The sequence below is a fragment of the Colobus angolensis genome, unplaced genomic scaffold (assembly GCF_000951035.1).
Source record: "Colobus angolensis palliatus isolate OR3802 unplaced genomic scaffold, Cang.pa_1.0 Scaffold11, whole genome shotgun sequence".
NCBI lineage: Eukaryota > Metazoa > Chordata > Mammalia > Primates > Cercopithecidae > Colobus > Colobus angolensis.
This window is the reverse complement of record NW_012112030.1, coordinates 5,978,879-5,993,020: the sequence shown is the minus strand read 5'-3', so window position 1 is coordinate 5,993,020 and position 14,142 is coordinate 5,978,879. Positions and strand designations below refer to the sequence as shown.

General features: G+C 40.0%; 1 protein-coding gene across 2 annotated transcripts in view; it reads left to right on the top strand.

Moving 5' to 3' along the window:
* The window catches only part of RIMKLB (ribosomal modification protein rimK-like family member B), a 94,006-nt gene that overhangs the window by 71,165 nt on the left and 8,699 nt on the right, over positions 1 to 14,142 (top strand). For both annotated transcript variants that reach the window (XM_011953446.1, XM_011953439.1), the window contains exons 4-6: positions 4,414 to 4,644; positions 6,524 to 6,610; positions 8,439 to 8,642. In XM_011953446.1, coding sequence (XP_011808836.1) covers positions 4,414 to 4,644; positions 6,524 to 6,610; positions 8,439 to 8,642 — 522 coding nt within the window. The remainder of the gene's footprint in view (positions 1 to 4,413; positions 4,645 to 6,523; positions 6,611 to 8,438; positions 8,643 to 14,142) is intronic.

Here is a 14,142-nt window from a genome sequence, read left to right as displayed (position 1 = left end):
AGGCTGGAGTGCAGTGGCTTGATCTCAGCGCACTGCAACCTCCGTCTCCTAGGTACAAGCGATTCTCCTGCCTCAGCCTCTCCAGTAGCTGGGATTAAGACGCCTGCCACCATGCCTGGCTAATTTTTCTATTTTTAGTAGAGACAGGGTTTCACCATGTTGGCCAGACTGGTTTCGAACTCCTGACCTCAGGTGATCCACCCACCTCGGCTTCCTAAAGTGCTGGGATTACAGACATGAGCCACTGTGCCTGGCCCCATAAATTAATATTTAAATATGAATATACAGCTTTCACTCCACCAATATGACTGTGTACATATATGTATAGTTCCACTCTACATTTCAAGTACAGTAATTCTACTTTAAAATCCTTACGTCATTACCAAAGTCTTTCCTATCTAGATCCAAATCTAACATCTTCTGCCCCAAACCAGTTTCCCTTCTTAACATTCCCATTCTCTGTATCCTTATCTCAAAATTTTTCATCCTCAAACTGGCGCCAAGGCTTCTTTCAATTTTTAGAATGCTCTTTAGATTTGCTTATCTAGGCAAGTCACTGCTAAAGCCTAAGAAATGATATCAAGGGCTGGGAGCAGTAGCTCATGCCTGTAATCCCAGCACTTTGGGAGGCTGAGGTGGGCAGATCCTCTACCTGAGGTCAGGAGTTCGAGACCAGCCTGGCCAACATGGTGAAACTCCATCTCTAAAAAATACAAAAAAAGTAGCGGGGCATGGTGGTGCATGCCTGTAGTCCAAGCTACTCAGGAGACTGAGGCAGGAGAATCGCTTGAACCCAGGAGGCGGAGGTTGCAGTGAGCCAAGATCGTGCCACTGCACTCCAACCTGGGCGACAGAGTGAGACTCTGTCTCAAAAAAAAAGAAAAGAAAAGAAAAAAATATCAGTATGCTTGTAGCAAATGATTGTGAGGAGAATGGTGTTAGCCACAGGCAAACCTCACATCTGCTGATGACAACATACCTATCCATGGGTGCTCCTGGAGAATAATTTCTACTTTTTTCACCTTCAGAAAAACCTTTTTTCCATTTTAGGGTCAGGGTCTTTGTCATCCAGGTTGATCATAGGTCACTGCAGTCTTAAACTCCTGGACTCAAATTATCCTCCTACCTCAACCTTCTGAGTAACTAGGGCTACAGATACACACAACCACACCAGGCTAATTTTTTAAAGTATTTTTTTGTAGAGATGAAGATCTCATGTTGCCTAGGCTAGTTTCAAACTCTTGGTCTCAAGCAGTCCTCTTCCTGCTGTCTCCCAGAGTGCTGGGATTACAGAGTAAGCCACCAGGCCTGGCCAAAATTTCGTATAATTGTCATCTTGTTGGTAGATTCTCAAGATGGAATTCTGTTGGCAGAGGAGTATATGGAAAATGCTTCTATTCCCTGCTATACATACAGAGGAATAATTAAAAGATGGGATGGCATGGACTATCAGCAGGCAATATCCAGCACAGACTCTCAATTCCTAATCAGAACAAATTCTTTAGTTCAGAACATATGGCTTTGCATATTTCACACTTTACCTGACCAGCTGTATCTTTTACTGTACATCCATACAAGTCGCAGAGAGACACACACATATTGTTAACATTTTTGCCCCGTGATTTGTGCTCTGCCTTACATTTGAATTGTCCTTTCTCTTTTTTTTTAAACACACACACACCCTCGGCTCATGGTTTGTGCCTTAATTTTGCCATTAATTCTACGTCCCTGATTTTTCTTCCATCAGAACTACTACCGTGTTTAAAAGTTAATACCATAAAAATTAATATAGTGTCTGTCTCCCACTAGAAAGCTTCTTGAAAGCAAGGACCTTATCTTATCAATCTATTTTGACCATATAGAAAAGAATCTGACACATAGTACTTAATATTTACTGGATGAATATCAGTTTTATTTTATTTTATTTTATTTGATACGGAGTCTTGCTCTGTGCCCCAGGCTGGAGTGCAGTGGCACAATCTTGGCTCACTGCAAGCTCTGCCCCCCAGGTTCACGCCATTCTCCTGCCTCAGCCTCCTGAGTAGCTGGGACTACAGGCGCCCGCCACCGCACCCGGCTAATTTTTTGTATTTTTTAGTAGAGATAGGGTTTCACATTGTTAGCCAGGATGGTCTCGATCTCCTGACCTCATGATCCACCCGCCTTGGCCTCCCAAAGTGCTGGGATTACAGGCTTGAGCCACCACGCCCAGCCGAATATCAGTTATTAGTAAGGAATTGATCATATGGTGTATCTATAAAATGTAATCCATTCAGCCCACCTAAAGTATTGGAATAAAGCTATATATGCTCTGATACAGAAAGATGTCTCTGATTTTTTTTTTTTTTTGAGATAGAGTCTCACTCTATTGTCCAGGCTGGAGTACAGTGGCGCAATCTCAGCTCACCGCAACCTCCACCTCCTGGGTTCAAGAGATTCTCCAGCCTTAGCCTCCCGAGTAGCTGAGATTACAGGCATGCACCACCACACCTGGCTAATTTTTGTATTTTTAGTAGAGATGGGGTTTCACCATATTGGCCAGGCTGGTCTCAAACTCCCAACCTCAGGTGATACACCCGCCTCTGCCTCCCAAAGTGCTAGGATTACAGGTATGAGCCGCCACTCCCAGCCAATAATTTTAAGTGATTTTATATCTATATATGTTTCTGTATACTTAGATGACAGTAGGGAAGATACGTACTAATAACCTTAAGTACCTCGAATGTTGTATGGAAAGTGAATATGTTCTGTATTTTTGTGTTTGAATGTTTTAAACAAGTGTAGTAGTCCTCCCTAGCCACAGTTTTGCTTCCCATGGTTTTGCATGCTGTTTTTAGTTACCCATGGTACAGTATAATAAGATTTTGAGAGAAAGGGACCACATTTACATAACTCTTATTACAGTAATTGTTATAATTGTCCAGTTTTATTACTAGTTACTATTTCTTACTGTGCCTAATTTATAAATTAAACTTTATCACAGGTATGTGTGTACAGGAAAAAGCACAGTATATATAGTTCTCTGTTTAGGCTTTTCACAGTTCCAAGCATCCATTGAGGGTTTTGAAACATTCCCCACAGACAAGGTGGGATTACTCGTGTGTGTGTGTGTGTGCGCGCGCATATATATATATACATAAAATTTATATATACACTATATATCTGTATTATATATATATATAATATATTTTTTAAATGAAAATGGAGTTTAAGAAGCAACTCGGGGCAGGTGCGGTGGCTCATGCCTGTAAGCATTTTGGGAGGCCAAGGCAGGTGGATCACTAGGTCAGGAGTTTGAGACCATCCTGGCTAACATGGTGAAACTCTGTCTCTACTAAAAATAGAAAAAAGCCAGGCGTAGTGGCAGACGCCTGTAGTCCCAGCCACTTGGGAGGCTGGGGTAGGAGAATTGCTTGAACCCAGGAAGCGGAAGTTGCAGTGAGCTGAGACCAGCCACTGCACTCCAGCCTAGGTGACAGTGAGACTTTGTCTCAAAAAAAGAAGCAACTCATATAAATACCTTGTTTGTGTATTATTTGGGGTCTCCCTAAGTGGAATGGAATTGGGTAAATATTCAAGAAACATTTCTCTTAAAAAATTGTTTTCTTTTTTCATTATAGAGACACATGTTCTCACTTTTTTAAAAAGCATACAAAACATAATATAGAGAATTGCATGGAGCACAATATTAAAATTTTCTCTTCAACCTTCCTCTTCCTGCCTTACCACCCAGTCACATTCAGAGGAAGCCAGTTAAATTGTTAAACCGCTTAGATTTTTTTTTTTTTTTTTTTGAGTCTCTCTGTGTCACCGTGCTGGAGTGCGGTGGTGTGATCTCGGGTCACTGCAACCCACATCTCCCTGGTGCAAGTGATTCTCCTGCCTCAGCCTCCCAAGTAGCGGAGATTAGAGGCGCCTGCCACCACACCCAGTTAGTTAGTTTTTGTATTTTTAGTAGAGTTGGGATTTCACCATGTTGGCCAGGATGGCCTCGATCTCTTGACCTCGTGATCTGCCCGCCTCGGCATCCCGGCCCATATAGGTATTCTTTATGTGTATGCACAAATAAAACCTTTTCTCAGATTTGCCTTTTAAATAAAAACTCAACATTATGTATCTGGGCATTTGTTCATCTCTGAACATACATGTTTATGACATTCTTTTTAATGGCTATGTGGTAATTCATTGTAGTGGTGTGTACTATAATTTCTTTAACCAGAGATTTTTCTAATTAAATTTTCTTTTTTCTTACAGAGGAATATCTCGATCCCAATTTAATATTAACAAAATAGTACATTTCATTTTATGATCCAAACTTTGGCATATTACTGTTCCTCTATGGCATATTACTATTTCTCTATTTTGTCGTATATTTCCCTCTAATGGTTTTGGCCTTGTTTTTGTGTATTTCAGGTCTGCGGATCAATGGAGAGCTAATCACTGCCTACCCACAAGTGGTAGTAGTCAGAGTACCAACCCCTTGGGTGCAGAGTGATAGTGACATCACTGTTTTGCGCCATCTAGAGAAGATGGGATGCCGGTTAATGAACCGACCTCAAGCCATCCTGAACTGCGTTAATAAGTTCTGGACATTTCAAGAGTTAGCTGGCCATGGTGTTCCTCTGCCAGATACTTTCTCTTATGGTGAGCCTACTAAAGAGCGTGCATAGCCTAACTATTAACCACTGATAGTTTAATAGGATAAATTTACAAACATGAAAGAACATCTTATAGAAGTGACTTTCAGTTTTAACACACTGGACAGGCTAATTTCAAATCTTATCTTAAGATTTGTTTCATATTATGGGGGAAAATAGGGTTAACAAACTTTCAAGATTAAAAGTATTTTAGGTTTTACAAGCCATGAGTTCTCTGGTAAACCTCAGTAATGCTGTTGTAGCATGAAAGCTGCTGTAGACAATGCTTAAACAAATGAGTAGTTTTGTTCCAATGAAACTTTATTATAAAAACAGCCAATAGGTCAAATTTGACCCGTAGGCCTTAGTTTGCCAACCTCTGTGGTAAAAAATAATAGAATTTTATGACATTAATTTTTCGTTTTCTTCATTACAATTTTGATAACTCAAATATTTTAATGTTTTTAAAGAAAGTAACACTTTAGTAGGTGTGCTTTAAAGCAATGCTTTCAAACTTCTGGTAAAAGGTTTGTTTTTGTTTTTAAAGATCAATCTGTGGTAGATTAATACTTCTGTAAAATATAATAAAATGATCACAGCAGTGCCAGATTGCTATAAAAGCTTCTGCTGCATACCCTTTTGTATTTATCTGACCACATAACAGTAGTGAACAAGTCGTATACAGGCACGGGTTGCAGGACCACATTCTGAGTAGCACTGCTCTAAACAACGGTTTGCTAATGTATTTCCTGCCTTTAATTCTCTTGTTTGGAAAAGACCAAACTTAAATTAGTGCAGAGTTTTCCATAAAGGTGTTTCTTCAAATAAATATCCAGTAGAATTCTTGGAGATTTAATGAGGCTTTACAAAGGAACCCTTGTCCTCTCCTTATTGTTAATATTTTAAAGAAAGGAGCTCTTCCCCCCTCAACCCCCACCAAGCCTGTATGGCATGTGTGGACACGGTTTCCATTTTTAGCAATTGCATAGGAAGAGACAGAATTAATGTAAGTTGAGAATTCTGTGTTTTTAATGCTTTGGGGCTATTAATAGTTTATAACATGATTGTACAATGTTGATTTTATGAGAATGGAAAGAAGGGAAAAAAAGCTAACCAAATTAACAAGTATTACCTTTGTTCTATTGATGAAGGATTAAAATTTGGTGACCAAGTCATCATAATTTTGCAAAGCTACAAATTTCTCGTATTTCACTTGTTTAATGAACTTTATCCTGTCTCAACTTTTCTCTCTCATCGTGCTGATTTTTGTAGCTACAATCTATTTTTGCTCTAATTTTGTTATTGTGTCATTTGTTTTTTTGGTCAATAAAAAGAGTGAGAAAGGAGACTTAACCCAGGATGCTGAGTTACCCCCAGTGTAGAAAGAACTCTGATTAATAATGGAGATAAGAAAAATTGGTGTGTGTGTGTTTGTTGATAATAAAGAGGAGTGTGTCAGTGTGTGCAGCATCTCTTCAACCTTGGATAGATCTTAACCAACTAATTCTTCAGTTTCTTAATCCAAGCAGGGAATTGAATATATTAAAGTAAATCTTGGGGCTTCTATTATTTGTGTGGGAGAATAATAAGGATAAAAACATGAGAAATGGCATAGAATTAGGAAACTCTGTTTAGCTGAAAGATACTTAAGTTAGATATCAGAATATGTATAGGTTAAGGGAGCTATTATATGTTTTACAAGGTATTGTTTTAAACTGATACTCAGTTATATTTTCAACTTATACATACTTTCTCCAAGAAAAAGATAGCCATCAGGCTCTTACCTTCAACTTCCTTGTGCTGTTGGTTGTCTTTAGTGTAGATAAAATTGATCACAAAACACTTCTGCTGCTGTTTGTCTTAAATTTTTTTATTGCTCAAACCAGGTGGCCATGAAAATTTTGCTAAAATGATTGATGAAGCAGAAGTACTGGAGTTCCCAATGGTAGTAAAGAATACGCGGGGTCATAGAGGTGTGTATGAGTTGTTGGTAAGGTATATAGTTTTGAAACTATTCTTGCTTATTAATATGAGTGACTTTGAAGAATAATTAGAGGGAAATTGTTAGGTGCATGATACCTCAGACTTACAGAAGGCTACTAAGCTGTTCAGTTTGGCTAAAAGCTATTTCTGTTTAGTGGTTACCTAGCGATTTTAACATACGTACTTAGACTGAGTCTCAAGTTAGACCTGTCTGTATCTTCCTCAATAATATAAGGACCGCCCATAATCCCAGCACTTTGGGAGGCTAAGGCAGGTGGATCACCTGAGGTCAGGAGATCAAGACCAGCTGTCCAATGTGACGAAACCTCGCCTCTACTAAAAATACAAAAATTAGCCAAATGTGGTGGCATACGCCTGTAATCCCAGCTACTCATGAGGCTGAGGCAGGAAAGTGGCTTGAACCCGGGAGGGAGAGGTTGCAGTGAGCCGAGATCATGCCACTGAACTCCAACCTGGGCTGTAGAGCCAGACTCTGTCTTAAAAAAATGCACAGAAACAATATAAGACCTTAGATCACTAACTCCAGTCATCCCCCTCTAAAGATATATAGTTTGAAGACTTAAATGAATAAGGTAAAACTATTAACACTTTATAAGATGTCATATGAAAATATCTTAATGATTTTGGATTAAGGTAGACTTTTTTTTTTTTTTTTTAATGAGATGAATTTTGCTCTTGTTGCCCAGTCTGGAGCACAGTGGCGTGATCTCAGCTCACTGCAACCTCTGTCTCCCAGGTTCAAGCAATTCTCCTGCCTCAGCCTCCCAAGTAGCTGCCATTACAGGCATCCGCCACCACGCCCAGCTACTTTGTTTTTTGTATTTTTAGTAGAGACAGGGTTTCATCATGTTGGCCAGACTGGTCTTGAACTCCTGACCTCTGGTGATCCACCTGCCTCGCCCTCCCCAAGTGTTGGTATTACAGGCGTGAGCCGCTGCGCCCAGCCTAAGATAGAATTTTAAGGCATAAAATGATACATCAGTCTGAGTACAGTGACATATTTTGTGTTTTGGCAGGGATGGCTGGATCAGAGTTCAGCTGGAACTGTTGACTGGATTCTTTATATTTGGCTTCTCCAGTAGGGCAGCCAAGAGTCTCAGGCCTCCTACAGTGAATGCTAAAGTGAACAAAGAAGCTGTATGACCATTTATGGTCTACCTTCATAAGTCATAATAGAATTAATTCTGCTCTATTCTCTTGTTTGGAGCAATCACAGCCCTCCTAGATTCAGCCAGAAGTGACATAGATTCGGTATCCCTCCTTTCCCTTCCCCACCATGGGAGGAATTTAGAACCATATATCTAAAACAGCCACTTCCGTTGGCACAAAAATAGACAAATAGAGCAGTGGAACAGGCTAGAGAATTCAGAAATAAATTGAGGTAACATACTGCTATATTACTATATCCTAATATAGTATATTAGTATATTGTATAATAATATATCACACATATGTTTTAATTCAGAGAGAAAAAGTTTTGCTAGTGAATAAGGTTGACATTATTGGCTAACCTGGAGAAGTACAAATCTAGACCCTTGCCTCACAACATATATCAAAATAAATTTTAGTTTGTCATGAAAGAGTTTCGGGAGTGGTAAAAGGAGATTATTTACCTTGTCTTTATGTATTTTTGTATTATTTCACTGTTAAAACAGTTCTAACAAGGAAAACTTAAGAAAAAAATAAAGTGTAATTGGTTCTGAAACAGCAGATTGTGATAAAAGAAGATTCAGATAATAGGTATCATCTGCCCACAATTGATGACTTAACGTGTATTTTTATTCTTTTCAATCGTAGGTAAAGCTGTTTTCTTGGCTCGAGATAAGCACCATTTGGCTGATCTAAGCCATCTTATTCGCCATGAAGCACCATACCTGTTCCAGAAGTATGTTAAAGAGTCTCATGGACGGGATGTACGTGTCATTGTCGTGGGAGGCCGTGTGGTTGGCACCATGTTACGTTGTTCAACAGATGGGAGAATGCAAAGCAACTGCTCATTAGGTAAAAATAATGCAAATATCTTTCTAGTATATAGAGTGACATTATAACTTGTGCAGTGAGCATTTGTGTGTAACTATAGACTTTCTTAATAAGCTGAAAAACGTGTTTTCTTTTACATGTAAATACGATTTTTACACATGCCATCAATGTAATTAAACTCGAGTTATTTTTCTAGTAATATAATTCTCTTTCACTGAATCATATTAAATCTGCCTTCACCCATTCTCAATTTGTAACCCAGTTTACACATGTATTGAATGTCTGACAGGAGTTAGAGAGATTCCCTCTTTGGTGATATACTTATTTTGTATGTAATCGGAGTTCCTATAAGATGTCTTAACACATTTTACCGATTGGTCCAAATAAGATTGCTGATTTTGATTTTCTTAAATATGTATTTTCTCAGATCTCTTATTGTTCAGGTACATCAGAGCTTAGGCTTTGGGTTTTTATCCTCCTCTGTTTATATCACTTTCTTAGTAATCTTGTACAGCTCATGACTTTAAATACCATTTGTATGTTTATTATTTCCAAATTTCTGTCTCCAATTTAGACTTTTTTCCCTGCTCCAACTCCAGGTTTATATAAGGAATTGCTTACTCAGTATCTCCAAAACTGAAATCCTTACAATGTGTTCTACCTGTAGTTATCTCCTAATCATTTTATTCTTATGTATGTATGAGTGAGTGAATGATGGGGTCTTGCCTGTCACCCAAGCTTGGAGTGCAGTGGCAGGATCACAGCTCACTACAGCTTCAACCTCCTAGGCTGAAGCAATCCTCCTGCCTCAGCCTCTCAAGTAGCAGAGACCACAGGCACATGCCACCATGCCTGGCTAATTATTTTATTTTTTATTTTTTGAAACAAAAGCCTCACTCTGTCACCCAGGCTGGAGTGCAGTGGTGCAGTCTCACTCAGCTCCCTCACTGCAACCTCCACCTCATGAGTTCAAGCGATTCTCCTGCCTCAGCCTCCTGAGTAGCTGGGACTACAGGCACCTGCCACCACGCCCAGCTAATTTTTTTATTTTTAGTAGAGACGGGGTTTCACCATGTTGGCCAGGCTGGTCTCAAACCTCTGACCTCAGGTGATCTGCCTGCCTCAGCCTCCCAGAGTGCTGGAATTACAGGCATGAGCCACTACACCCCGCACCGGGCTAATTTTTTTACATTTTTTTGTAGAGATATGGTCTCCCTATGTTGCTCAGGCTGGTTTCAAACTCCTGGGCTCAAGCAATCCTCATGTGTTGGCCTTCTAAACTTGTGGGATGATAGATGAGAGCCACCACTTCCAGCCTGTCTGTCTTGCTTAATGACAGCTCTGTTTTTCTGATTTAGACCCAAATCCTTAAAGACATCCTGGTCCCTCTCTTCTCTTATACCTCATATTCAAATTGTCAGGAACCCTTTGAAATCTCTACTCTCGGAATGTTTCCAAATCTGACCATTTTTTACCATCTCCACTCCTGATACCGTCTTCTTATTTGGATTACCTATAGTAGCCCCTTAAGGGGTCCTCTTGCTTCTACTCTTCCCTCCTAATCTCTTCCTAACACCACAGTGGTATGACGGATGCTTTTACATTGCAAGTCAAATCAACTTTTGCTCAAAATCCTCTAATAAGGCCAGGCACCATGGCTCACACTAGTAATCCCAACACTTTGAGAGGCTGAGGCAGGAAGATCATCCTGAGCTCAAGGTTCAAAACTAGCCTGGGTAATAGAGGGGAAGACCCTATCTCTACAAAATGTAAAAATAAATTATCTGGGGCCAGGCTTGGTGGCCCAAACCTGTAATTCCAGCACTTTCATAGGCCAAGGTGGATGGATCACTTGAGGCCAGGAGTTCAAGACTAGCCTGGCTAATATGGTGAAACCCCATCTCTACTAAAAATATAAAATTAACCAGGTGCAGTGGCACATGCCTGTTTAGTCCCAGCTACTCGGGAGGCCGAGGCATGAGAATCTCTTGAACCAGGAGGCAGAGGTTACAGTGAGTCAAGATTGCCCCACTGTACTCCAGCCTGGGCGACAGAGTGAGACTGTCTCAAAAAGAAAAAAAAAAAAAATTAGCTGAGCATGGTGGCATGCACATGTGGTCCCAGCTACTCAGGAAGCTAAGGCAGAAAGATTGCTTGAGCCTGGGAGGTCGAGGCTACAGTGAGCCATGATCATACGATCATACCACTACACTCCAGCCTGTCTCAAAAACAAAAACAAACAAAATTCCTCCAATAGCTCCCCAGTTGCATTCCCAGAAAAATCTTAAGTTCTTGCCCTGGCTATCAGGCCCTAGGTGATGTCATCCCTACTTATCTCTCTGAGATCTGTAACCACATGGATGAATCTCAGAAACATAATGTTCATCTAAAAAGGCAAGTCAAAGAAGAGAATACATGTATTTCATTTATATAAAATTTAAATATATGCAAAACTAAACAATGCAGTGTTGGAAATACAGACATTTAGTAAAACTAAAGGTGGAATATTGATAAGCATGAAATTCAATATGGTGGCTTATTCAGAATACATGATAGAGTAAGAACACAGTGAAGATTTGAAATATATTGGTTATATTAATTTTACTTTCTGTTTTCTTCTTTCTGATGGAATCTTGCTCTGCCACCCAGGCTGGAGTATAGTGGCGTGATCTCGGCTCACTGCAACCTCTGCCTCCCAGGTTCAAGCAATTCTCATGCCTCAGCCTCCTGAGTAGCTGGGACTACAGGTGTGCACCCCCATGCTGGGCTAATTTTTGTATTTTCAGTAGAGATGAGGTTTCGCCATGTTGCCCAGGCTGGTCTTGAACTCCTGGCCTCAAGTGATCCACTCACCTCAGCCTCCCAAATTGCTGGGAGCCACCAGGTGTGAGCCACCGTGCCCAGCCTACTTTCTATTCTTGAAAAATGACTCCTGCCTCCTTGAATTAGCTCTTCATGTCTCATTTTAATTTTTCATTATAACACATCATGCTGACTAGCTAGAAGAGAGCTAAATGGCATCTTTTCTGGGTCACCTTTACCTTACTACGTTGAGATTTAATTAATAGTTACTCTTCATACTTTAAGCAAAAAGAACTTTAGAAAGTAACTTAGTTTTATATTAAGAAGTAAATCGTTTTTTATTAAGTTTGTTTTGAGGTTGGGTGCTGTGACTTAGTCCTGTAATCCCCCACTCAACACGTTGAGATGCCAAGGCAAGAGAATGGCTTGAGCCCTGAGGTTTGAGACCAGTCTGAACAATGTAGCGAGATCCCATATCTACAAAAAATAAATTAATTAAGGCAGATGTGATGATTCACACCTCTGGTCTCGGCCACTTGGGAGGCTGCATTCTGGCCTGGGCGACACAGCAAGACCCTGACTCAAAAAAAAAACAAAAAAGGTTGTTTTGAGATCCGTGAGGCTTACAAAGAGGTATGAAGGATTCCTTTGCACCCATTAACCAGCTTTAGAAATAAGCCGTCAATATAGTTATCTGTTTACTCTCTCTGATCATTTTCTTCTCTCTTCCCCACATCCTGAACTTGGTATTTATCTTTCCTATAATGTACTTTCAGTGCTTCTGTCTATATTCCTTTTTTTTTTTTTTTTTTTTTGAGGCGGAGTCTCGCTCTGTCGCCCGGGCTGGAGTGCAGTGGCCAGATCTCAGCTCACTGCAAGCTCCGCCTCCTGGGTTTCGGCCATTCTCCTGCCTCAGTCTCCCGAGTAGCTGGGACTACAGGCGCCCGCCACCTCGCCCGGCTAGTTTTTTTGTTTTTTTTAGTAGAGACGGGGTTTCACCGTGTTAGCCAGGATGGTCTCGATCTCCTGACCTCGTGATCCGCCCGTCTCGGCCTCCCAAAGTGCTGGGATTACAGGCTTGAGCCACCGCGCCCGGCCTTGTCTATATTCCTAAACTAGTTATTATTTTGTGTTATAAAACTTCATCCTTAGATACATCGTCAAGAGTGTTTCTGGGTTAGCCCATTTACCCAGAAGTGGGATTTCTGTGTTGTAGTGTATTACAGTAACTTCAGCTCTACTAGATATTGCCAAATGATTCTCCAAAGTGAATATACTACCTTAGGATTTCTCCTCATCAAATACTGTTTTGTATAGTGCCACCTTCTTGCCAACCTGTGAGGTCGGTAGACATTAAGCCTTTTGCCAAAATAATGTGAATTATGTCATGTCATTATTTTAATTTATCTCTCACTGTTGAGGTTATGCGTCTGTTCACCTTTTTAAGTGCATATTCCAGTATGTCATCTATGAATTGCCTGTGCAGGTCCTTTGTGTCTTTTTTTAATTGAGATTTTTTTTTTCCTTTTTTGTGTTGATCTACAGGCTCTTTTTCTTTTTTTCCTTATAAAAATATTTTATTTTTTATAGAGATGAGGTCTCGCTTTGTTGCCCAGGCTAGTCTTGAACTCTTGGCTTCAGGTGATCCTCCCACCTCAGACTCCCAGAGTCCAGGGATTATAGGTGTGAGCCACTGTATCTGGCCAGATTTATCTAATCTGACTTCAAATTCTTTTGTCAGTTATATGAATTGTAAGTACAGTATTTTCATCCCAGTCTGTGGTATTCTTTTTTTGATTAGAGATTTTGGTGGACAAAAATTGTCACTTTTAATGTCAAGCATATTCATCTATTTCTTTACGTTCTCTACTATTTTTAAATTGAAGAAATTCTTCTCCACCCTTTGATCATGTTCAGTTCTTGAATACAGTCTTCTAAAAGCTTTTCCATGTTTAGGACATTAATCCACCTGAAATTGATTTTGCTGTTCAGCGTGATGAAAGAGATCCTGTTTTCTTTTTTCAAAATGGGTAACTGGTTGTCTGAATGCTACTTATTGAATAGTCTGTTTATTACTAATTTGTAATGTATTTAATTTCCACGTGTGCATGGGTCTATTGCAAGGTCACTTAGTCTATTGTATCGTGCTTTTTCTCTATGAATACCAGTCTTTATTCTTTTGGTACTATGTGTAGATATCTGATAGAGCAAGAGCCTCTCTACCTTGTTTGTCAGAATTGAGTTGCAGTTTGTGTTCAGTGTTTACTATTGTGAGTAATAATACTATAAACATCCTTGTGAATATGCTTTGTTTTATATACTGGTGCTTTTGTCTTGATAAGTCTCATCAAGGTTGGAATTGCTGTAACAAAATACATATTTAAAAAAATTTATGGCCAGGCACAGTGACTCACGCCATAATCCCAGCACTTTGGGAGGCTGAGGTGGGAGGATCGCTTGAGGTCAGGAGTTTGAGACCAATGGGCAACATGGTGAAACCCCAGCTCTACTAAAAATACAAAAATAAGCCGGGCATGGTGGCAGGCACTTGTAGTCCCAGCTACTCGGGAGGCTGAGGCAGGAGAATATCACTTGAACCCGGGAGGTGGAGGTTGCAGTGAGCTGAGGTCATTCCACTGCACTCCAGCCTGGGCAACACAGCAAGACTATGTCTCTAAATAAATAATCAGATTACTTTTTTTTTTTTTTTTTTTTTTTT